The 23,857-nt window shown below is 37.2% G+C and overlaps 1 protein-coding gene across 1 annotated transcript; it reads right to left on the bottom strand.

The window, feature by feature from the left end:
• Positions 1-1,864: 1,864 nt before the first annotated feature.
• On the bottom strand, positions 1,865-23,769 carry LOC125996175 (probable small intestine urate exporter). The gene is made up of 11 exons (XM_049765121.1): positions 23,671-23,769; positions 22,971-23,176; positions 21,987-22,220; positions 21,820-21,907; positions 21,498-21,584; positions 10,900-11,018; positions 10,616-10,777; positions 5,535-5,667; positions 5,297-5,444; positions 2,909-2,999; positions 1,865-2,301 (listed from the first exon to the last, which is right to left on the bottom strand). Exons 1-11 carry the CDS (start codon positions 23,759-23,761, stop codon positions 2,167-2,169), a joined length of 1,494 nt encoding a protein of 497 aa, XP_049621078.1. The 5' UTR covers positions 23,762-23,769; the 3' UTR covers positions 1,865-2,166.
• Positions 23,770-23,857: the final 88 nt, after the last annotated feature.

Here is a 23,857-nt window from a genome sequence, read left to right as displayed (position 1 = left end):
AAGTTTCAACAGGCTTGGAAAGTGAATCAAAGTTTCTCTGTCAAAATCTTGAGCAAGAACAGATAATTAGGTTTCAAACGAAATAACTTTTTCTAACATTGAAAAAAACTGTGTTTCCTTTCGCCTGTAGTTTATGATTAAGCTGATTTAGATGTGAAGTAACATCCACCATGAAATACAGTTTTTGAATCCACTGATTGTTAATTCTGGATAGTGAACACCCTTCTCGAGGGAAAATGCTTTAATTTCTGATAATAAAGAAGCAAAACCTAGGATGATGCACTGTTGGGGGGATCTGTGGATGATGCATATATGGCATCTTACATGTGTATAAATAGTATTATAAAATTAATGGGGCTCATCATGGATATTTTAAGCAGGGTTCAGTCAAATAGTCCTCTCTGGTACTGTTACATATTGACCTCAGATCCTGGCCACTAACTTATTTTGCTGGCTCCTAGATTTAAAAAATGCATGAAGCTCTGATTCACAGGGCCCCAATACAAATATTGTCCCACAGAGGAGGGGATGGGGCGGGGTCCAGGCTGGACAATGACTCACCAGGCACCACAATGCAGCCATTGACCTACACATGGCTCTCTCCTCTGTTGTTCCTCAGTATGTAGTGCAGCGAGGATGCTGCCTCAACGCTGCGGCACCAAACAGAAAGACACGCCCCTTCATACCACATGACCTGACTGGACCTGTGTGGCGCCACACAGAAGGTCACGGCCCCCCATACCACATGACCCAACTGGAGCTGTGTGGAGCCGGCCGCTGGGGCTGCACACAGGGCGCGCACTGACAGAGGCTAGGAGCAGAGTCCTGACTGCTGGAGCAGCCGCCGGGCACACAGAAGAGCCAAATTAAAAGTGTGGCTCGTGAGCCGCAGGTTGCCGACTACTGTACTAGACAAATATATCATATGTAAATGTGCCACTGCTCTGTCTTCCCTTTTTTGGTGAGAAATTGTTCCAAAGGCCATAGTCATTTTGCCAAAATAATTGAAGAAGTATTGTTTCAGTGCCAGAGCCATTGCAAAATGGGTAGGGTGCTTGTCTGCAGGTGACCAATCTGGGTTCAATCCTGGCATCCCCTATATGACTCACAGACTCAGTTTACTTACTTTTACTTACTATTACTGCTTTATTATAGGGTTACATCTCAGAAACAGCTAAGTAAAAAAGATACAAATAGGTGGGAAGGAATGCAGAGTGTCATCATTCCCACTCCGTGACTGGCAAGTTTTCCATTATCCAAGCACTTCCTTGTGCTTATCGAAAACTCTTGGAAACTTGCTATTTAGGACTCTAATGAGAGATTTTGATAATGGATTTAATCATTGATAGGTAACTGAATTTCCATAGGATATTTTTATTTTGTTGTTTTGTTTTGTTTTGGAGCCATACCCAGCAATACTCAGGGTTTACTTATGGATTTGCATTTAGGAATCATTCCTGGCAGTGCTTAGTGCTCGAGGGCCATATGGGATGCTGGGGATTGAACTGGGTAGGCCACATGTAAAGCAAGTGCCTTACCTATGGTACTATCTCCCTAGCCCTAGTAACTCAATCTTCAAAGATTCTCTCTATGGTGACTAAATGATGGAGCTCATCATTTCGAATGTTCCACTCTTCTGATGTTATCAGAGCCCTTCTAAAGCTTCCCATTATGGTGCTATCAAGGGTCTCAATCACCAGTTATCTCTTTAGCATACAACAAGCATTCCCATTATTTCAGAAATAAAAATAATTATAAAGCTCTTACGTCCAGGACACAGGCCTAGAACAAACATTATAAGGGGGGAATTTTCCCCAGGAAACTGTATGCTTTAAGAGCTCTGGTCAAGAAACTGGGACAGAAAGCAAATGCATATATCTCATTATCTCACAATAACAGTGGAAAGATTGGTTAAACACGTGAAAGTACAGGCACTTCAATGTTTCCAGATATTGACAAATAAATATAGAGTCTTCTTTCTTCCCATCCCTTACAAAATTTCCAGCCATAACTTTCAGTATTACAAAGCTAAGATCTCAGAGAAGATGCTGGACAAAGTCCATTCAAATCAAATGGCCAATCAGGCAAAGAGGAACAGAAGTAGAATGTCAGGGAAGTTAAACAATGAACCAACTACATCCGGATATAAGGTATCCCTTGTTTGGTTCAGAATTGGGTGAATGACTGCTCTCTAGCCCAGTCCTGGACCTCTGCTTTTCCAAAGATGAGGTAGATGATCAAGCCAACTAATCTAATAGCAATTGAAAGGAAGAAGATGTTGCTCCAGCTAGATTCTGAATCCTGAAAACAAGAAATTACATGTCATTCATGGTCTACTTAGTTCTTATCCTAACTATGCATGTCCTTTTGCCTCCATCCTCAACTCTCCTCCAGCTTCCCTGGGCTACCTGTCTGTACCTGGAATAAAAAGTATGCAACCAGTGTACTAGCATGTCCAATTTTCTGCCTCCCACACACAGTCATTTGTCTGACTTCTTGGCTTTCTTTTTGTTCAGTAAGTCATTTATAGCTAAATCTATTTAAAATGAATCTTCTTTGCCCTCTTCTCCCTACCTTATTTTTTATTTTCAGCATTCTGTCACATATATATCTTATTATTTATTCATTCTAATTATTTACTTTTCTATAAGTGTCATGGGAGCAGTGGCATGTGTTTAGTCACTTAGAAAATGCATGGCTTGTGCTAATGTTCAATATAGATTTGTTGAATGAGTAAATATAGAATAATGAATTAATCACCGGGGAAGCCAGGAAAAACTGGTGTTTTCCATTTTTATATCATTTCCTTGACAGTTTCAGTCCATGGCTAGAAGAAATTTAAACCTTTTAAAACAAGGAGCTGATAGATTTCTCTTTTGAGTGTTTTCATTAGAACATTTTAACTCACTTGATTGCGTAAATATCCAGAAACAGTTGGAGAAATGGCTCCGGCTATTTGTTCAAAGATTAATGCTAATCCCTTGACAAAGGCAGCATACCTGAGGGGGGAAAATAATGTAGAGCAAGATGGCAAGGATGAGAACATTCTAGCATCTCAACTTCATCTCAACTTCATCTCAACTCATCTGTTGCCTTCTGAAGTTATCTCTGGGGACATCTGGCCCTACCCTAAACCTTGGTCAAGCCTGAATAAAAAACAACTAGTGAGTTTTAGACATATACTCTGCTATGATCTAATATTCCTAAGTGTTTATCTACATTAACTTGCCAACACTTCAGCAAAATGTACACATTTATGGTTGGCACCTAAATACTCTTTATTACTGCATCAGAGCCTGACCAAATGATGCTTTGTTGAGGAAGAGGTGGGGGTGTCTAAAACACCCTTCCTTAGGTAGAAAAGACATTTCACTGATTGATACATTGGTTCCTCTTAAATAACAACATATTCCATTTATCTCAGTTGTTTATTATCAGAAGATAAAGTGTACCCTGTTGGCTGTGAAAGAATCCTGGGAGCTACCATTGGTAATTTCATTATTTTGATATTTAACTTATACCAGAGGTAAATTCTTCTCATTATCAGTACCAATATAAAATCCTTTCAAGAGTACATCCTGTGGAATTTCCTATGTTCTTTCAGTGATCTGACACCAAGATGCATCGTCCAATACAAAGAACAACTTGCTAGAACAACTCGAGCTGTTGTGATTCCTGTTTTTATCCAGGAAAAATTTAAATTCAGTGGTTCTGTTGCTGTGAATATCAACTCGTCAACCATTTTTAGAAAACAATATGAAAGCTTCTCAGAAAACTAAGAACTGAGCTTCCATACTACCTAACAAATCTGCTTCTTGGCATCTACTCCAAGGACCCTAAAACACTTTTAAAAAGACATTTGCACTTCTATGGACACATGTTCACTCTTTTTTTCATTTTTTTCCTGATATTAAGAATTTTTTAATATAAAATCTTTATTTAGGCTCGATGATTACAAGCATGATTGTAGTTGGGTTTCAATCATAAACAGAACACCCTCCTTTACCAGTGCAATATTCCCACCACCAATGACCTTCCCTCCTCCCAAACCCTGCCTGTATTCGAGACAGGCATTCTACTTCTCTCACTCATTAAGATTGTCATTATAGTTGTTAGTGTAATTATTTTCCTAACTGCACTCACCACTCTTTCTGGTGAGCTTCATATTGTGAGCCAATCCTTCCAGCCCTCATCTCTATTGTCTCTGGGCATTATTACAATAATGTCCTTAATTTTTCTTTAAACCCATAGATGAGTGAAACTATTCTGTGTCTATCTCTCTCAGATGCTATGTACATCCATATATTGGAAAATTTTATGGGCTATGAATATCTTATGAAAAAAATCAATGATGATTCTTTCCTAATCTTCAAATCTCTTACAGTTCTTACCTCCTACCAATATTTTTCATTCTTTCCTAGCAGGCAGACCTCACCTCTTTTTTTTTAATTAATATCTTTATTTAAACACCTTGATTTCAAACATGATTGTGGTTGTATTTTAGTCATGTAAAGAACACCCCCCTTTACCGGTGCAACATTCCCACCACCAATGTCCCAAATCTCCCTCCTCCCCACCCCACCCCACCCCACCCCTACTCAAGACAGGCTTTCTACTTCCCTCATTCATTCACATTGTTATGATAGTTCTCGTTCTCAGTGTAGTTGTTTTTCTTAACTGCACTCACCACTCTTTGTGCTCTTTTCACAATAACCCAAATCTGTAAGCCATTTGAGTACCTTAGTGCTGGGTAAAGAATATGTGGTATGTATATGCAATGGGATACTGTTCTGCTATGAGAAAAAAATGAAATAATTTGCTGCTATATGGATGCTATATGTGGATGGAAATGGAGAGTGTCATGTAAGTGATTTAAGTCAGAAGGAGAAAGACTGATTATGATATCCCTCATATGTGGGATACAAAGGAACAGCACATAAGGGAAGGTTAAAGACAATATAACTTAAGGGCAGTTTATAGAACTGAGGTCACCAAGGACAGGAGAAATGTGGATAGTTGTGAGGGAATCCTGAGCCATTGGTGGAAAGTAGCAGGTACTCTGGTGGAGGCTATGGTTTTGAAAGGTGGTATGTATAAAACTCTATCATTATAAGCATTATAAGTACTGCTACAAAAAATAAAGAAGTCAATAAAACAAAAGAAAACAGAAACATTCTCTAGCTTCGGGGAACTTATCTGAGGAGAGAGCTGTATTCATATTCCCTCTGACCTACTGTGCATGTCGTTAACATTGAAGGCCCCTTTGCTGTGAGAATAAGGCTAAAGGAATTCTTACCGTGGAGCAATATCCATCATGTTAATCATTACTCCAACATAAAGCCACGTGTTAAGGACACAAGACAGTATCAAGAAGGCAAGGGTGGTGACCTGGCTGGATCTCACCCAGTTCAGAGACAAGATGAAGATTGCTGAGCTGAGAACCCCTGAAGCAAGAGAAGACACATACACACAGTGAACTAGGGTGTTGTCCTAGAGATTCCCAGAGTCAATTTTGTATCAACATGGTTTCTTACCTACAGCTGTGAAAAGTTTTCGGATTGTGATAAGTTTAAGGAGCTTTCTGGAGTGCAGGAGATCTGCCAGCTGACCTTCAAGAATAACGCAGATATATCCCAAAACAAATGGCAGCGATGACAGGAATCCACTCTGAAGACCAGAGATGAGGTGAAGGACAGTGTCTCACCAACTCCCTGATAACATTGATTCGTTTCTGTGACGATTGTCTACATAATATGTTTCCTTTATATACACATTACATTATATACACATAACTTTCCATATGGATTACAGTTATTTCAATGACTCAAGACAACTTTAGGGTCCCCCAATATATGCACATAATGTGGGGAGAAATGATTCATTTATGTTATAAAAACACATTATATAGGATCTTCATATATTAATGTGACCTTAAAATAGAAAGTGTAAAAAAGTATATGACCTCCTATTTTTAAAAAAGATCTGTGAGATATCATTTTTCCTATATTAAATTATAAAAAACAATCCTCAAATATAAGGACTCACTATCATTAGTAACCAGTGGGGAGAAATAAGACAATAAATATAAAAATTTTATGCTTTGGGCTTGTGTTCTCAAGCCCCTGGTCTCCCTGAGATTGTGTTTCTCTCTCTCTCCTTTTATGTCTTTTTTTTTTTTTTTTTGGTTTTTGGTTTTTGGGCCACACCTGGCAGTGCTCAGGGGTCACTCCTGGCTGTCTGCTCAGAAATAGCTTCTGGCAGGCATGGGGGATCATATGGGACACTGGAATTCGAACCAACCACCTTTGGTCCTGGATTGGCTGCTTGCAAGGCAAACACCACTGTGCTATCTCTCTGGGCCCATGTCCTTTCTTTTTATAAAAAAAAAAAAATATTTGTTTGTTTGTTTGGTTGGTTGGTGGATTTTATGACCACACCCAACTGTGCTCAGGGGTTACTTTTGGCTCCTGGCAGGCACAGGGGGTCGTATGAGATGCTAGGATTCAAACCACCTTCCATCTTGGATTGGCTGCATGCAAGGCAAATGCCCTACCACTGGGCTATCTCTCAGACCCTTTCATGTTCTTTCTAAGTCAATGTTGTCCAATTTAAAAACTATCTTGCTAGGACCGGAAAGATAGTACAGTGGGTAAACTTTTTATTTTGCATGTAACTGACTCGGGCTTGATCCCCAGCATCCTATATGGTCTCCCAAACCTACCAGGATGAATTCCTGAGTGCAGGGCCAGGAGTAGCCTCTGAGCATCACCAGGTGTAGCCAAAAGACAACCCACCTCCAAAAAAGGGAAAAAACTATATTGCTTTACTTTAAAAAAAATGTAATGTTTGTGGATGTGACTTTCTTGCAAAATTTATATAAGACTTGGATTCAATCCTCATTATCAAGTATATATATATAAATGTGTGTATGTTTGTGTATGTTTGTATTTATACATGCATGTAAATTTTATAGCACTTATTCTTGATTCAGATATACATAAACTAACAGAAATAATTGAACAAATATGAGAAATACATAATATTTTAGTGCAGCCTTGATCAATGATTAAGAACAATTTAAATGCCACTCAGTAAAAGTCTTATGTGAAAATATTACACCAGTATAGTCTATAAAGAATACCAGCATAAGCAGTGCATAATGGTTTGTATAAATAAAATAACTTGAAAAATAACACACATTAAAATATTTTGTATTCTCACAAAGAAACAAAGAAAGATGATGTAAGAATGTAAATTTATAACTGTCACTAAACACCTGAAATACACTGTGAAAGACTTGTAATTCACAAGGGTCTCAATAAAAAAATTTTTTTAAAAAGAAATAAATTTGTAAAAAAAAAAGAAAAGACAAGGAAGAAAAAGAAAAAGAAAAGAGTTACCTGTGGAGTCAGTTGGGAGAATAAGAGATTGGGAGGAGAGGGGTGGGAAAAAGATCTTTCATTCTTTACCTTTTCATGTACATTTTTTATTTCACACACCAGACAATGCTCAGTGGTTATTCCTGTCTCTGCATTTAGCAATCACTTGTGAAGGGCTCTAGCAACCATATGGGATGCTGGGGCTCAAACCCAGGTTGGTCGTGTGCAAGGCAAATGCTTACTTGCTGTCTTATGCCCTGATTATAGGAAGAAACTCTATTTCCTTCCTATAGTTTTTAAATTGCTGAACTGTTATCAATTCAACTTCTAAATTAAAATACTGCTTCCAAAACAAATAAATAACAAAAACAACAACAACAACCACAAAAAAAAAAAAGAAAAGAAAAGAAAAGAAAAGAAAAGAAAAGAAAAGAAAAGGGGGACTAACCTTGCTATGTGTAGTTAAAAAAATGAAAACTGGATGCCTGGCCCAGGCTTTTTTATTTTATAGATGAAAAAAAAAAATCGTCCAGGCTATGTAACAGTACGAAAATATCCTGAAAACTATTGGAGTCCAGATTTCTTGAGGTTCCCCCCCCAAAAAATGGGAAAGTTCTACTTTATTTTCTCAAGTTGCTTTTTGAATCATTTCTCACTCTGCTCAACCTCAGCCTTAAATCATTCATCTGCAAGTCTGGGGATATCGCTCAGACTAGTAATCATTGGTCTGACCCTTCCATCCCTTTATACTTTGGCCTCAGAATGTGACTTAATTGGTTGTTTTTATCCATCCTCTTCTTTTGGAAAGTCCTTCACTCCAGCCCCTCTTCCCTTGTGATTCTAATCTTAACCCCTCCAGGCTCCTTGCACGCTTTAGTAACTGACTAGAAACTCTACTAAGACCTTCTCATTTGTAAGCACAGATAAGACAGTGGGTAGAGAATTTGCCTTGCATATGGCAGGTCCAGGTTTAATTCCCATCATGTCATTTGGTCCTTTGCACCTCACCAGCACCCTGAGCACAGGACTAGGAGTAAACTCTGAGCAACTCCACGTATAGCCCCCTACCCCCCAAAAAAGCCTGTTCTCTGATGACCAGTGAACATTCTTCCTCCTGGGAAGTTTAGTCAACTGAACACTACTTACTACTACTTTTTTAGTTCAAATAATGAGAATAACAGTAATTGAATGGCCTTGGAAATTGTAGCATAGTGCAGTCTAATAGTCTTCACCAATCTGTAGCCCAATTCTGACACTGAATCACTTGGTAATTTCATGGTCATGAAATAAAATATTTTTAACAATAAAATAAAAATTTTAAATTATGAAAACAACCACCTAACATGAATTAAAAGATATCTATTAATGGAAGCTGACAGTATGGCAGTGAATATGGTATTAGAATATAGTACGCATGAAATTCTATCATTAACAGTATTATGAACCATGGTACCTTGAAAAAAATAGGAGCAAATATAAAATATAAAAGGCTCTTATTATTCAATCAGAGCATTTATTAATTTTGTGAAAAATTGTTGTACATATATATATGCATACATATATATGTGTTATACTTGAGTAAAATTTTAGAAAATATTACTATAATCTTTATCTGAAAATTTATGTCTTATCAATAATTCCTTAAATAATGTTATTTAAGGATATAGTCACACCTTTCTTAAAATCAGAATTTATTTATTTTTAATATAAATCTTTATTTAAGCACCATGATTAGAAGCATATTTGTAGTTGGGTTTCAGTTATAACAGAATACCCTCCTTCACCAGTGAAACATTCCCACTATCAATGTCCCCATATCCCCCATCCTTGCCTGGAATGTTGCACTGGTGAAGGGGGTGTATTCTGTTTATGACTGAAACCCAAATACAAACTTGCTTGTAATCATGGTGCTTAAATAAAGATCTAAATGAAAGAAAACTTTAAAAAAAAAACCATAGATGACTGATATTATTCTGTGCCTATCTCTCCCTCTGACTTATTTCACTTAACATAATAGATTCCATGTACATGCACGTATAGAAAAAAATCATGACTTCATCTCTCCTGACAGCTGCATAATATTCATTGTGTATATGTACCATGGTTTCTTTAGAAAGGCAGAATTTATTTTGTCAACACTTTATCACATAAGCTGCCAGGAAGATCTCGCAAAATCTTTTTTTTTATTATTGTTTTTGTTTTCGTCCACACCTGTTTGACGCTCAGGGGTTACTCCTGGCTATGCGCTCAAAAATCACTCCTGGCTTGTGGGGGACCATATGGGACACTGGGAGATTGAACTGTGGTCTGTTCTATGCTAGCACTTGCAAAGCAGACACCTTACCTCTAGCGCCACCTCTCCGGCCCTGCAAAATCTTTTTTTGCAAGTATTTATTGAATTAAACAAAAATTTTTTTGACTAGAGCATCTTGAACAAGTATTACCTGGGGGGTAAAGTTGACCTAGAATTATGTCACATTGTCCCAATAAGTAGTAGCCTGTATAAATATGATGCAGAATTCACATGAACTGAGTTACAGAACATCCCTGGACACTTATCAAAAAGTAACCCACTTGCTCAGGGAAGTAGATGTGGGATTCAACCTAGTTCAGCTGCATGCAAGGCAAGCACTTTAACAATCTCCTTAAGTCTGATTTACTCTTGTTTTGGACTGTAAATAAAATGCCCACACTGCTTCCATTTCTCTTTCTCATGCCAGTCCCTGATCCCAAACTCCATGAATGTAAAAAAGTCTATTGAATAAGCTCTAGCTGTGTTTCCATTGCAAAAATAAGATATAAAAACTGAAAATTAGGCTGGAGCAGTGGCGTAGCTATAGGGCGCTTGCCTTGCATGCACTAACCTAGGACGGACCACTGTTGGATTCCCTGAAGTCCCATATGGTCCTCCAAGCCAGGAGTGATTTCTGAGTGCATAGACAGGAGTAACCCCTGAGCGTTACTGGTGTGGCCCAAAAAAACAAAAATAAAATAAAATAATAAAACTGCAAGTGTTCCAGATACCAGACTAAACTCACCTTTATGCAACATATTTTATTATCGTATCGCTTATTTTTTATGTATTGTATCACTTTATTTCAAGTCTACAAATAAAAATGACCAAATATGTAAAAAATTTTAAAAAGTAACCCACTGATGTGGAATTCACAGCAGAGAAAGAGAATGACATGGAGAAGCATTAACTAGGAGAACAGAATGAACTTCTTTTTACTTACATATTGGAGATCAACTTGAAGTACAGAATTAATGTATGTTGGTAAGTAAGATAAAATGATATGGTTGTGCCAGGATTCACAGAAATGAGAAATTAAAATGGTCCAAAGTGCTGTGGACTTAATCATATCCTTAATGGGAACTGACCAATGTGGTATAGCATCCTGGAAGAATACATATAGGAATATTTCTTTCATCAGAAGACAAAATCTTAGTACTTCTGCATCTATCCCCTCTGAACATCCAGACAGACATGAGGAAATGACAGAGAAGTCCCTTAGCTCACCTCTTGGGCCAGTGAACATTCGATGTACGCCTTCTCAGTTGTGCTGATGAACGGATGATTCGTGGGTTTCTCAGAGACAAGAGAAAGCCAGAGTAAAGAACAGACACAGCCTGTTGTACCTAGGAAAAGAGGATCCAGTTAGCACTGACTGGGGTTCTTTCAGCTTGACTTTACCTGAAGATCATTCCTAAGTTTCTAAGAATAAATGGTCTCAATATTCTACTCTTTCCACCATTTTCAGAATGGTCCTATCACTGTGAAGGGCCCTTAAAAAGCACTGCCACATTTTTTTCACTTATCCTCTTGGGCCTTAACCATTGTCAGGGAAAAAAAATCATTTCCCATCTGATCCATTACCCAAGGAAGATAAGAGATGAAAAAAAAAACAAAATTTCTAGCTATTCCACAGAATTCAGAGACTATGGAGCTATTGTTTTTAAACCACTGGATTTGGAGATATTGTGAAATGTGCCATTATTAACCACTGAACAACTTGGCGCTATTAATATTGGATGGAAATATGATTCTTAATACTTTCTTTCTAGAGTCTGAAAAATAGCTGAATTATCTCCACTGGTTAGTTTGCCATTTGTACGTAATCTTCACAAATATAGATTAGCCGTTATATACTAGATATTTTGCTAGCTTTTACATTTTTCTTTTCTTTTTATTTTATTTTTTAAATTTTTGTTGCTTTATTTTAGTACCATTGTTACAAATTTGTTCATTGTTAGGTTTCAGTCATACAGTATACACCATCCTCACCAGTGCACCCTTCCTGTTCCATCACTGATGCTTTCTGCTTCTTTGCCACCTCCTACTCTCTCCACCTCTGCCTTGCTCTGGGGCAGAAAATTTGTGTTTCTCTCTCACTCTTTCTCTCTCCCACATCTCTCTCTTTTCCTTTTTGACTCTGTGGTTTGCACTACTATTAATGGAGGGGTGCCTTGCCTGTTAGTTTTTCCAATTTTAATTTGTCCAGAGCAATCAGTTCTGCCTATCATTATCCTAGTAGATCCATCTTTACTCTAGCTACACTTCTCTTTGTGGTGAGCTTTCTACCCTGGGCTTGACCTTCTAACCAGTGTCTCTATTTGTCTCTGGGCATTATTACCATACTATCTCTTGGTTTTCTTATATCTCAAAAGTGAGCGGTAGTATTCTATGTCTATCCCTCTCCCTCGTTTCACTCAGCATAATACTCTCCATGTCCATTACGTATAGGCAAGCTTCATGACTTCATTTTTCCTAATGGCTGCATAGTATTCCATCATGTAGATGCACCACCATTTCCTTAGCCACTCATCTGTTGGGCACCTGAATTGTTTCCAGATTCTAGCTATTGTAAATCATGATGCATCAAACATAGGAGTGCAGAGGGCATTTTTTGTATAGTGTTTTTGTGTTCCTGGGTTATATTTCTAGGAATGGTATTGCTAGGTCATATATGGAAGCTCAATTTCTAGTTTTTTTTTTGAGAATTGTTCATATTACTTTCCAAAAAGACTGAGCCAATCTGCATTCCTACAAGCAGTGAACATATTCCCTGGACATACAATCAATTAGTCTTTGATAAAGATGCAATAAATCCCAATTGGAGCAAGGAAAGCCTCTTCAACAAGTAGTGTTGGCACAACTGGTTAGCCACTTGCAAAAAAAAGCGAACTCAGACCCCCATCTTACACCATGCACAAAGATCAAATCCAAATAGAATAAAGACCTTGATATCAGGCCTGAAACCATAAGTTATATAGAACAATAAATAGGTAAACACTATATGACATTGAGATTAAAGGCATTTTCAAGGAGGAAACAGCACTCACCAAACATATATGCACCCAATGAGAGACCAGCAAATTATCTAATACAGTTACTGACAAATCTGAAAGAAGACATTAATAATAACACAATAATTGTGGGAGACCTCAACACGGCCCTATCAACATTTGATAGGTCAACTAGACTGAAACCCAACAAAAACATACTAGCCCTGAAAAGAGTAATAGATGAAAGAGGACTAGTAGATATATATAGGACACTCCATCCCAAAAAACCTAGATACACATTCTTCTCCAATGTACATGGATCATTATCCAGGATAGACTACATGCTGACACATAAAACATACCTTCATAAAATCAAGAGAATAGAAATCTTGCAGGCTACCTTTGCTGACCACAAGGCTTTAAAATTAGATGTGAACTACAAAGGCCCACAAAAGAAAAACTTTAACAATTGGAAATTAAACACCCTGCTACTGAACAACCAGTGGATCTGAGATGAAATCAAAAAGGAAATCAAAACTTTCCTGGAAACAAATGATAATGAAGACACAAACTGCCAGAATCTATGGGACACAGCAAAAGCGGTCCTGAGAGCAAAATTTATAGGTCTACAAGCACACATCAGGAAGGAAGAAGGGGCATACCTGAATAACTTAATGACGCAGCTCATAAAATTAGAAAATGACCAACAAAATAAACCAAAAATAGAGAGAGAGAGAGAAAGAAATAACAAAACTGAAAGCAGAAATCAATGAAGTGGAAAACCAAAAAAAAAAAAATCCAAAAGATCAACAAAAGCAGAAGTTGGTTCTTTGAAAAAATAAACAATATTGATAGACCATTGGCAAAACTCACAAAGAAAGAGAGAGAGAGAAACCTGATAACCCATATTAGAAATGAAAAGGGGAGATCACGACAGATATTACAGAGATCCAAAGGGTAATCAGAGACTACTTTGAGAAACTATATGCTACTAAACATGAGAACCTAGAAGAAAGAGAAAAATTATTGGACACTTATAACCTTCCAAGGTTAAGTAAGGAGGATGTGGCAATATAAACACCCTTATCACTACTGAGGAAATTGAAACTGTAATCAAACATCTGCCCAAAAAGAAAAGCCCAGGCCCAGGTGGATTTCCTAATGAATTCTTTCAAATCTTTCAAGAGGAGCTACTACCAATCCTAGCCAGGCTTTTCCATAAAATTGAAAAAACAGGAACACTCCCAAACAGCTTTTATGAAGCCAACATCACCTTGATACCAAAACCAGACAGAGATGCTGCCAAAAAAGAAAGTTTCACTTTCTTTTCATCATTCACTGATGAATGCATATGCAAAGATCTTCAACAAAATCTTGGCAAATAGGATCCAATGCATCATCTAGAAGATTATACACTATGACCAAGTAGGTTTCATCCCAGGAATGCAAGGATGGTTTAACATCCATAAATCTATCAGCATCATACACAACATCAACAAGAAGAAAAATAAAAATCACATGATCATATCAATAAACACAGAGAAAGCATTTAATATGATCCAACACCCATTCTTGATCAAAACTCTCAGCAAGATGGGAATGGAAGGAGCTTTTCTCAATCTAGTTGAAGCCATCCCCACAAGCCAATGGCAAATATTATCCTCAATGGAGAAAAATTAAAAGCCTTTCCTCTAAATTCTGGTACAAGACAAGGCTGTCCACTCTCACCACTCCTCTTCAACTTCAAGTGCTTGCTATAGTGAACAGACAAGAAAAAAATATCAAGTGAATCCAGATAGAAAAGGAAGAAGTCAAGCTCTCATTGTTTGCAGATGACATGATACTCTACTTAGAAAACCTTAAAGACTCTATCAAAAAGCTTCTAGAAACAATAGACTCATATAGCAAGGTGGCAGGCTACAAAATTAACACACAGAAATCAATGGCCTTTTTATACACCAATAATTATAGGGAAGAGATGGACATCAAGAAGGCAATCCCATTCACATTAGTACCACACAAACTCAAAAAGCTTGGAGTCAACTTGACCAAGGATGCGAAGGACCTATACAAAGAAAACTATAAAGCCCTGCTCCAAGAATTAAGAGAGGACACATGGAAATAGAAACACATGCCCTGCTCATGGATTGGCAGGATTAACATAATTAAAATGGCAATACTCTCCAAAGCATTATACAGATTTAATGTGATCCCCTTAAAAATACCCATAACATTCTTTAAAGAAGTGGATCAAACACTTATGAAGTTCATCTGGAACAATAAACACCATCGAATAGCTAAAGCACTCCTAGGGAAAAGGAAAATGGGAGGCATTACTTTCCCCAACTTTGTACTACAAAGAAGTAGTTATCAAAACAGCATGGTACTGGAAAAGACAGACCCTCAGATCAGTGGAATAGACTTGAGTTCTCAGACGATGTTTACCAGACATACAATTACCTAATTTTTGACAAAGGAGCAAGAAATCCTAAGTGGAGCAGGGAAAACCTCTTCAACAAGTGGTGCTGGCAGAACTAGTTAGCCACTTGCAAAAAAGCAAACATAATCCCCCAGTTAACATCATGTACAAAGGTAAAATCCAAATGGATTAAAGACCTTGATATCAGACCTGATACCATAGGTATATAGAACAACATGTCGGTAAAACACTCCATGACATTGAGACTAAAGGCATCTTCAAGGAGGAAACTGCACTTTCCAAACAAGTGAAAGCAGAGATCAACAGATGGGAATACATTAAGCTGAGAAGCTTCTGCACCTCAAAAGAAATAGTGTCCAGGATACAAGAGCCACCCACCAAGTGGGAGGAACTATTCACCCAACACCCATCAGATAAGGTGCTAATATCCAAAATATACAGGGCACTGACAGAACTTTACAAGAAAAAACATCTAATCTCATCAAAAAATTGGAAGAAGAAATGAACAGACACTTTGATAATAAAGAAATACAAATGGCCAAAAGGCACATGAAAAAATGCTCTCATCACTAATCATCAGGGAGATGCAAATCAAAACAATGATGAGATACCATCTCACACCACAGAGACTGGCATACATCACAAAGAATGAGAACAATTAGTGCTGGCGGGGATGTGGAGAGAAAGGAACTCTTATCCACTGCTGTTGGGAATGCGGTCTAGTCCAACCTCTATGGAAAGCGATATGGAGATTCCTCCAAAATCGGAAATTGAGCTCCCATTCGACCCAGCTATTCCACTCCTAGGGATATACCCTAAGAACACAAGAATACAATACAAAAACCCCTTCCTCACACCTTTATTTATTGCAGCACTATTCACAATAGCCAAGTGCCCTTCAACAGACGAATGGCTAAAGAAACTGTGGTACATATACACAATGGAATATTATGCTGCTGCCAGGAGAGATGAAGTCATGAAATTTTCCTATACATGGATGTACATGGAATCTATCATGCTGAGTAAAATAAGTCAGAGGGAGGGAGAGAGACGCAAAATAGTCTCGCTCATCTATGGGTTTTAAGAAAAATGAAAATCATTTTTGCAACAATCCTCAGACACAATGAGAGGAGGGCTGGAACTTCCAGCTCACTTCATGAAGCTCACCACAAAGAGTGGTGAGTGCAGTTATAAAAATAACTACACAGAGAACTACCATAATCATGTGAATGAATGAGGGAACTGGAAAGCCTGTCTGGAGTACAGGTGGGGGTGGGGTGGGATGGAGGGAGATTTGGGACATTGGTGATGGGAATATTGCACTGGTAAAGGAGGTTGTTCTTTACATGACTGAAACCTAATCACAATCATATTTGTAATCAAGATGTTTAAATAAAAAAAATTAAAAAAAGAATGAATTAAAAATTTAAAAAAATATGAAGGCCACTTACAGGATGGGAGAAACTATTCACCCAATACCCATCAGACAAGGGACTAATATCTAAGATATACCAGGTACTGACAGAACTTAATAAGAAAAAACATATAACTCCAACAAAAAATGGGAAGAAATGAGCAAACACTTCTGCAAAGAAGAAATACAAATGGAGAAAAGACACAAGAAAAATGCTCCTTGTCACTAATCATCAGGGAGATGAAAATCAAAACTACAATGAGGTACCATCTCACACCACAGAGACTGGCACACATCACAAAGAACAAAAACAATCAGTGCTGGTGGGGATGTGGAGAGAGAGGAACTCTTATTCACTGCTGGTGGAAATGCCATCTAGTTCAACCTTTATGGAAAGCGATATGGAGATTCCTCAAAACCTGGAAATTGACTTCCCAAATTCATAAAAGTTTCCTATATGTGGATGTACATGGAGTCTATTATGTTGAGTGAAATAAGTTAGAGGGAGAGAGAGACACACAGAATAGTCTCACTCATCTATGGGTTTTAAGAAAAATTAAAGACAGTACAGTAAGAAGGCCCAGAGACAGTAGAGTAAAGGGCTGGAAGGGCTGGAAGGACCAGCTCACAATTTTAAGCTCACCACAAAGAGTTTGTGAACTGTGTTAAGGAAATAACTACACTAACAACTAACATGACAATATTAAAGAATGAGAGAAGGAGAATGCCTGTTGCGAATACAGGCGGGGGAGTGGGGTGGAGGGAGGCATTGGTGGTGGGAATGATCTGATGTGGAGCCAGGAGTAACCCCTGAGCACTGCGGGATGTGACCCAAAGAAACTAAAAAGAAAAGATTTATAATTTTTTTTAAAAAGCAGCAAATGAGAGTCCCTTTTTCCCCACATCCATGCTAACACTGATTGTTCTTGTTCTTTGTGATGTATGCCAGTCTCTGTGGTGTGAGATGATATGTCATTGTTGTTTTAATTTGCATCTCCCTGATGACTAGAGATAAGAAGGATTTTTTTATGTTCCTTTTGGCTATCTGTATTTCTCCTTTGAGAAAATGTCTGTTGATTTCTTCTCCCCATTTTTGGATGAGGTTAGCTGTTCTTGTAAATTTTAGTCAGAGATTTATATATCTTAGATATTAATATCTTATCTGATAAATATAGGGAATAGTTTCTCCCATTCTGTGGGTAGCCTTTGTGTCCTATTCACTGTTTCCTTTGAGGTACAGAAGCTTCTGAGTTTGATGTAGTCACATCTTTGTTTATCTTTGCTTCCACTTGCTTGCTCAGTGCTATTTCATCCCTGAAGATGCCTTTAGCTTCAATGTCATAGAGTGTTCTGCCTATGTTTTCCTTAATTTACTTATGGTTTCAGATTTGATATCAAGATCTTTAATCCATTTTGATTTAACTTTTATCATTAAAATGTCAATACTTCTTAAAGCATTGTACAGATTTAATGCAATCCCTATAAAATATCCCATCACATTTTTTAAAGAAGTGGATCAGCTGCTCCTGAAACTCCTATGGAGTAATAAACATCCACAGATAGCTAAATCAATCCTTAGCACAAAAAATAAGAGGAGAGGAATCACTTTCCCCAACTTTAAACTGCATTATAAAATAGTAGTCATTAAAACAGCATGCTATTGGAACAAAGACAGATCCTCAAATCAATGGAATAAACTTGAATATTCTGAAAATGACCCCCAGATATGCAACCAATTAATCATTGATAAAGATGCAACAAATACAAAGTGGAGCAAGGAAAGCCTCTTCAACAAATGGTGCTGGGAAGACTGATAAACTCTTTGTAAAAAAATGAATTGAGACCTCTTTTTTACACCAGGCACCAAGGTTAAATTTTGCTAACTTTTAAGACGAACAGGAGACAGGTGCAATTTTTCCATCAAGTAACTTCAAGTCTAGTGAATATGTTACAGCTTAAGGATAGAAGATATCAACATTGAATGAGTGCTAAGTCAGTAAGCCAACCATTGATTGAAAGCCTTTCATTGGTTGATATGGTTGTTTCCTTATCAACTTTTGAAGATGATGTGCATTCATGAAAAATTTCATCCTCTTTCAATATATTAACCTAATCTTACCAAATAACTTTATCTGAGAGTTCTTATTTTTAAAAGAAAAAAATACCTGTGGAATGTATTGATTCTACTGGACTTAGTTGTAAATGGGATTTGTAGATGGAATTGTAGCAAACATTTGAAAAAACAAACAAAATCAATCAAACATTAGTTGGAATCAACTGTGAATACTGCAACAAATAATAAGGAAGAAAAATTGGTGAAGGTCCGGAATACTTGCCTTGGGAACATGTTAGCATTACCCAATATGTATAATAGCCACTCCTGAATCTCATGAAGCCTTTCCTTGTGGGCTCAATTTATAAGCAAGAATTAATGTGGTAGCACACAAAAAAGATGAAAAACAAAAACATTTCATCTTTTTTCTCAAGATTGATTTGGTTCCTCATGGAATTTTCTTACTCCATCCATATAAATGTTAGAATCTTAATATTATTTGGTCCCTATTTCTAAAATATTCTATGGAAAATTTTTAGAGAGGAAGGGAAGAGAAAAAAGATAAGAGAGAGATAAAGGAAAGAAGGAAGTTTAGAAGGAAGAAAGGAAGGATGTATGAAGGAAGGTGTAACCCAAAAGCCAAACAAAAATAGACTGTCTCATAACAAAAAAACACACTGCCTTAAAGAAGACATACAAATAGTATGTCTTCTTTACATATACAATAGGTATATGAAGCATATTCTTCAATACTTATCATCAAGGATATGCAAATGAAAACAGTGAGATATCACCTCATACCAGTGAAATTAGCACACATGTAAAAAGAATGAGAACAAGCAGTGTTGGGGGAATGTGGAGGGGAAAGTACCACCATCTACTGTTGTTCAGCATGTCATCTGGTTCGGCATCTGTGAAAACAGTATAGAGACTTCTAAAAAAAATTAAAAATTGAGCTTCCAGGGGCCGGGTAGGTGGCGCTGGAGGTAAGGTGTCTGCCTTGCAAGCGCTAGCCAAGGAAGGACCTCGGTTCGATCCCCCGGCGTCCCATATGGTCCCCCCAAGCCAGGGGCGATTTCTGAGCACATAGCCAGGAGTAACCCCTGAGCGTCAAATGGGTGTGGCCCAAAAACCAAAAAAAAAAAAAAAAAAAAAAAAATTGAGCTTCCAACTTTTCAGAAATTCCATTTCTAGACATCTATTCCCAAGGGCCCCAAAGCACTATTTCAAAAATATGATTGAACTCTTATATTTATTACAGTGTTATTCACAATTGCCAAGACATGGAAACAATACAAGTGGGCAAGAACAGATGAGTAAATAAAGAAATTTTGTCATATATGCACAAGTAATATGCTCAGATATAAGAAAAAAATGAAGGGGTCGAAGCAATATCACAGCAATAAGGCATTTGCCTTCACTTGGCCAACCCCAGACAGACCCAGGTTCAATTCAATTCTCAGCATCTCATATGGTCCCCTGAGCCTTCCATGAGTGATTTTGGTGTGCTTGAAATCCAAGAAAGAAAAGAAAGAAAGAAAGAAAGAAAGAAAGGAAAGAAAGAAAGAAAGAAAGAAAGAAAGAAGAAGAAAGAAAGAAAGAAAGAAAGAAAGAAAGAAAGAAAGAAAGAAAGAAAGAAAGAAAGAAAGAAAGAAAGAAAGAGAGAAAGAGAGAGAAAGAAAGAAAGAAGAGAGAAGAAAGAAAGAAAGAAAGAAAGAAAGAAAGAAAGAAAGAAAGAAAGAAAGAAAGAAAGAAAGAAAGAAAGAAAGAAAGAAAGAAAGAAAGAAAGAAAAACAAAGAAAGAAAGAAAAACAAAGAAAGAAAGAGAAAGAAAGAAAGAGAGAAAGAAAGAAAGAAAGAAAGAAGAGAGAAGAAAGAAAGAAAGAAAGAAAGAAAGAAAGAAAGAAAGAAAGAAAGAAAGAAAGAAAGAAAGAAAGAAAGAAAGAAAGAAAGAAAGAAAGAAAGAAAGAAAGAAAGAAAGAAAGAAAGAAAGAAAGAAAGAAAGAAAGAAAGAAAGAAATCATGCAATTCACTATTATGTGAATAGATCTAAAGGATATCGTGCTAAGGTAAAGTCAAGCAGAAAGAGAGAGAAAAATACTGATTTGATACGATCCTTTTATATGTGGAATAGAAAGAAACACAAAGAATAAAACAGAGTAAGAAAATAACAAATGTTCTGGAATATCATACACTGAGGATCAGAAGTAAGTTTATCGAAGAATGGAGTAGGGTTAGTTAGGAGTGGACCTTGAGACATGGTGGAAACATGCTGGCAACCTGCTGTTGTGTGTGCGGTGTTGGACTATTGTTTGCCAAAATTTTAACTGTAGCAGTATTATAAGTATTATACAAAATGTTTAAAGAATAAATGTTATGGGGCCAGAGTGGTAGCACAGTGGTAGGGCATTTACCTTGCATGCTGCTGACCCAGGTCGGACAAGGATTCAATACTGGCATCTCATTTGGTTCCCTGAGTCAGGAGTGATTTCTGAGCACAGAGCCAGGATTAACCCCTGAGCACTGCCAGGTGTACCACCCCAAAAAAAACAAAAAAATAAAAATAACAATAAATAAAAATTAAAAAAAATAATAAATATCTTGATGCCTTTCAAGCTAATCTAGCTACCAATTCAAGCTGCTGAAATTTAAGTGTCATCATGCAATATTTACGTGATTTTCTCCGGAGATTATCAACCATAGATAGATAAATATCTATAAAATAGATCAAATAAATATTTTATCTATAAAATAAATAAAGTAGATAAATATATATATAAAAAATAGAAAAAGCATTAAAAATATTAGAATCGATTGGGAGTTTAGCTGAACGTAGATGTTCACAGAAGTTCACAGATTGTGCCCAGCAGTCTTTGTTCTAAAATAAATCCTGAGAGTTGAAGATTTGAAGACCAATAAACTCACCAAAAATATAGAAGACGTAAGGCCATCCTATAGTCTGGCAGAGGACACCACCAAGCAGAAAAAGGATGAAGCACCCCAATGATGTTCCTAAACAGAAGATGGGAAGAAGGATCCATGCAAGAGAGTCAAACTTGAGTGTGTGTTCTTGGCACACTCCATATGTCACCTCACAAAACCCTCTCACATAACTAAATTGCTCTGTGACTGAAGAGATTTACTTACTTATCCCAAGTTTCACTACAGAGGCTCAAGTCACATGCCTTCATTCAGTGTCTGTCTTATGATAGTAAGAGCACATTCAATTAAAACTGATCCCCATTACCTGACATTGCTATGGTAATAAGTTTATTCCTTTCCAGTGGAGGGGCCCATTTGATCCAAATGGAGTATTGACTTGTTGTTACATTAACCTAAAACAAAACGATTTTTAGCTCTCCGTGATCACCTTGGGACTCATATTCCATTGATATTTAGAAAATATCTTTGTACCTGTGCTATGCCTTGGACTATCCGAATGACAATAAGCAAGACTACCCCAGTATCAGTTGCCAGTGGAATGAACAGTGTCAGGACTGATGAAATACACAAGCCAACTCCGACCACATACTTGGCTCCATATATTCCAGATAGATAACCACTAAGAAGGGGAGTGAAGAACGACCCATAGTTGACAGAGCCGAGAATAATTCCCTGGATTTGAGGACTCCAATCATATGCAGGGGCCTAGATGATAAAAGGAAGGTTGCTGTTCATTAGTATTCTGAAGATTTAAGCAGCAAAACCATAATTCGAGTTCTCTTAAATTTCACCTTTCTATTTCCTCCTATCTACCAACTTCTCCAAGAAATATATGTATGCATATATATGTATAAGTACTAAACATAGGCCTTCCCATTTATAAATTCCCTGATTATATAATTACTAATCCAATTTAAATATGAAAGTCTGGAAACAAAACATATTTTTTAAAATGCAAGAAGAAGGGCTGGAGTGACAGCACAGCGGAGAGGGTATTTGCCCTGCACACTACCAACCTAGAATAGACTTGGTTTGATCCCAAGCATCCTATATGGTACCCTGGAGACTGTCAGGAAGCACTTTCTGAGAGCAGTGCTAGGAGTAATCCCTGATCATTGAGGGTGTGACCCCAAAACAAAAACAAATGCAAGAAGAATAATAGGCAAGGTGACAAAAGATGTTGTGAAAGAACATAAATCTGTTTTCTTCCAAAATTTATATTTAGGGTTTTTTTTTTGTCAATTTAGGTAAAGATATTATAACCATAAGTGGTAAAAGGTTTCTCTCATCCTTAGTCTTGATTACACTCATAAACAATAAAATTCACATATAATCTCCCAAAATACAGATTATGGTTCCTATGTGGTAATCCTTGGAATTTAGTAGATGCTCCAAAAGCACCTTTACTTCAAACTATTTGAGTCAAAGAAGGAATTTAATGTCTCATTGACTCACCATTGCCTTAATTTCTTCCTGAGTTTCATTCCAGCTGACATTGAGGACAGTCAGAGGCTCTTCTTCAGAAGCATTGGTTCTGTTGGTCTGGGCTGAGGTGTTGACCATTGCGGGCATGGCAATGCTTAAGCTCATTATTTGGGAGTAAACAGAAAAATTACAGAGTTGCAAAATGAAGGCCACCAAGTATCGGACTGCAAAACAACCTGAAGTGAGAAAGCACAGGAACGCTTAGAGGTGATTTTTCTCCCATCCTACCCAAGTTTGAAAAAGGTAGAAAGTGGAGTTTAGGAAGCAGAAATAGATATAAAACAAATAATGCTCTTTAGGTGTCTAGCACATACTTGTTCCCAGAGAAAGTAAGTGGATGCCAAAAGGACCCTAGAACCATCAGTTGAAGAATATGTGGAGTTTGCTTGTGTGAACATTAACAACAAGTTTTAAATAGTGCCCCTGGTTGAACTAACGTCGAAATGGAGAAAGAAAGAGTATATTTAGGGAATTGGCTGGAAACGTTAAAGGTATACAGGACAGGTGGGTTCTGGCAAAGATAAAATGACACAGTATCAGCAAAAGTTACTTCCAACTATGTACATACCTTGAAAATTAGTGGTACCAAGAAGATGTGTATTACCAAAAAGGAAGACAGTCTGACAATGAAACCAGATTTTTTAATCCACCCTCAAATACATAATTTTACCTTTCCTGGAGGTTTGGACTTGATCCATGCTGAAGTTCCTATCATTGGAAATATGTCCCACTGTCTCCTTCACTTCTACTCTAGAAGACATGTGGCTTCTATTTTGACTGGATCTGATGCTTTTCACCTGAAATAAATAAAACCATGGCAAACACTTTATAGAGGTGTAAAATATATTATATGTGAT

This window comes from Suncus etruscus, chromosome 18 (assembly GCF_024139225.1).
Source record: "Suncus etruscus isolate mSunEtr1 chromosome 18, mSunEtr1.pri.cur, whole genome shotgun sequence".
Taxonomy (NCBI): domain Eukaryota; kingdom Metazoa; phylum Chordata; class Mammalia; order Eulipotyphla; family Soricidae; genus Suncus; species Suncus etruscus.
The sequence above is the reverse complement of the archived record's forward strand: the minus strand, read 5'-3'. Positions and strand labels throughout refer to the sequence as shown.

Bases quoted from the DNA above. Each gene is read 5' to 3' on its own strand.
- LOC125996175 (XM_049765121.1), bottom strand. From the start codon at position 23,761: ATGTCTTCTAGAGTAGAAGTGAAGGAGACAGTGGGACATATTTCCAAT. The intron at 21,908-21,986 runs GTACAAAGATAT...GTTTTGTTTTAG, and splicing joins TAGTCCAAGGCATAGCACAG to GTTAATGTAACAACAAGTCA. The intron at 2,302-2,908 runs GTGAGTTAAAAT...TCTTGTTTTCAG, and splicing joins CTGGATATTTACGCAATCAA to GATTCAGAATCTAGCTGGAG.